The sequence below is a fragment of the Anopheles aquasalis genome, chromosome 2, assembly GCF_943734665.1.
Source record: "Anopheles aquasalis chromosome 2, idAnoAquaMG_Q_19, whole genome shotgun sequence".
NCBI lineage: Eukaryota > Metazoa > Arthropoda > Insecta > Diptera > Culicidae > Anopheles > Anopheles aquasalis.
The window spans coordinates 59,018,147-59,020,646 of NC_064877.1; the positions used below are offsets into that span (position 1 = coordinate 59,018,147).

The 2,500-nt window shown below is 46.3% G+C and overlaps 1 protein-coding gene across 1 annotated transcript in view; it reads left to right on the forward strand.

Moving 5' to 3' along the window:
- The window catches only part of LOC126581713 (uncharacterized), a 52,033-nt gene extending 49,855 nt beyond the window's left edge, over positions 1-2,178 (forward strand). The window contains exon 8 of the mRNA XM_050245565.1: positions 1,879-2,178. Within this exon, the coding sequence (XP_050101522.1) occupies positions 1,879-2,012 (134 nt within the window). The 3' untranslated portion in view covers positions 2,013-2,178. The remainder of the gene's footprint in view (positions 1-1,878) is intronic.
- The last annotated feature ends 322 nt before the right edge of the window (positions 2,179-2,500 follow it).

The following is a 2,500-nucleotide window of genomic DNA, read 5'->3' on the forward strand; positions in this document are numbered from 1 at the left end:
ACCTCAATAACGAGTTGGAATTTCCTTCCAGAAGCTGGATTACTGGATAAGTTGGTTAGTAGCATTTGCATGCCAAGTATCATACAGGGGTTTTGAGCAAGGCAACGTTCTCTTACTGTAACGATCCGTTGGGGAAATTTGGATTTTCCAACAACAAACACACCCAGAATGCCATGCCCTGAAGTACCGAAACGAAAACATCATTTGACCGCATCCATCGATTGGATCATCCTTAAGATTGATCCTTAATAACTGACCTAACCGAGCGCTTGTATAGGCGTAGGGTCCCGGCGATCACCCATCGTAGTTTTTCCCTGGCAATACTGGCCCCAGACATTCCCAAGAGCAATCAATTGGAATTCCATTTCCAACTCATGCTCCAGTATTTCGTTACTGACGCTGGGGCAAGCGGGAACGTCCACTGCATCCAGCACCATCAGACAAAGCAGACCCCACAGGCCCCGGGTACAGATCTTTCCACGGTCCAGAGAGTGAACGATAAGTTATGATTCCGTTCTTCATCGATACGGAGTGGCCGTACTTTACCGGATAGCGCCCACTCCCGAGTCCGAGGCACTTGGCACATGGATCGCAAAACGCAAATCATCTTGAGCTTGACCGCTTGTCCGGTGGGTGGGGTGGCCCAACAACAAATTGTAAACAAACCTTTTCCCTCGAAATCGGTTTCGGTCATTTGGTTCTGTTTCCAATTTCAAACCCGGGAGAAAACCCCGAAACCCCCAAAACCGGCCAAACATCATCATCATTGTGCACTAAAGAGGGGGGGGGGGGGGGGATCAAGATTAAAGCTCCGGCTCCGGCTCCGGCTCGCTGCCATTGCGCTCCTGCGGTTCTCCTGCAAAGACCGATGCTCGATGTAACAAAATTTTGAATACCATGTTTTGCGGGGAATGGGGAGGGGAGTGTGAGCAGTAACAAAGATGAGAGATGCCAGGATGGGTTTGACCGATGGTCTTCAAATAAACCCCCCTCCTCCCCCCAGTTGTCCACAGAACGGTGACTCTATTTAGGGTGAGTGGATCCCTTTTTGAGGAGCTTGCGTGGGGTTGTGGGTCATGCCTTTCTTGCCTAGAGGGTAGTTTGTTCGGAGGTTTTGCAAATGCCAACACGTGACCACTCCTTCCCGGGTGGTCAACGGGTGGTGCGGCTTTCATTGAGAAGCGGCTCGGAAAATTATGCCATATTTTGTGATGGTCACGGAAAACGGAACCCAAGAACGGGAACGGGGCCAATCGGTGCTGCCAGTGCATTGAGCTTCGGCTTCATTGGGTTCCGGATGCTATTTCGGTTCATTTCATGGGTGAAGTTTTATAGTTTGGTTGATATGGTTTGCTTGCTGAAAGTACGGTGTGGTACTGACTTTTTTACGGTCGTTTGTAGGGAATTTAGGGATTTGCATTAGCTAGAGTCTCTTGCTCTCAGAATTTCCTTCAGCCATAGTCTTCAGATCCAGAGATTATTTTAGAATATTTTCTTTGTTAAAATACTGAACAAGGTTTACTAAACACTTTTACAAGCGTTAATGTCTCGCTGAACATGATTGTTGTCAAACAATTCTTTGCTAAAACAAACGCAACATTCCGTGGGATTGTTGCTAGAATGGCTTTGTTACTAACTGAAAACCAACTTTCTGGAACGACTGATAGCTCAACTGATCTGTTCGTCCGTTCGTAGTTTACAGAAAGCAATAATTATAAGCAGAATGTCATTTCCTAGTCGTATCGTCCGTTCTTTTTGTTTTTAATAAGTTGTTTTTGCTGCGTCTCGCACACTAGATGCATTTGATAAAAGCAATTCCATGCTGTATAAGTACGTCTGTTCATTAACCACAAAAATCTCACTCTCTTCTCATTTTAGCGGATAATTCACCACCATCGCCGTCCTCCGCCACCAAGCAGGTTGGAGTGTATGTGAAGGTTGGCTGGATTGCATTCTACGTGAGCACGATCTGCACCGTACTGCTGTACTCGCTGCGCGTCGGCATATCCTGACTGTACAACCTGAAGGAAGTGATCAAAATATAAACGAGTGCCACGGGATGTGACGATGCCATGCCAACGCACCTGCCAGCAGCATCAGTCCCATGCTTGTAGCGCTTCCTCTGCTCAACACCAAACGGCACTTCCCGGGGGGCGGGGGGGTTGAGTTTTGCACAATATTAGCCTTCCTTTCGATGGTAGAACTATCGGTGACGTTTACGGAGAACAAACCTATGCAGGACTCTAGCTCTAGTGCAGTTTGGTTGTTTATGAATAGGGAAATGGAAGCTTTCTGCAATCAGAAGCTGACGGGCAGACGTATTTCAAGATTCATGTTAAATGGTTCGCTAAAAAGTGTAAAGGGAACGAAAGAATAAATCAAGAAAGGTGTATTTTTAGTCAGGGAATGTAAAAATAGAACAAAATTCAAATATTCTTTGAAAGCGACTGAAAAGGTGCCATTTGAACGGAGGCTAACGGAATAGCTAAGTTGAAAAATA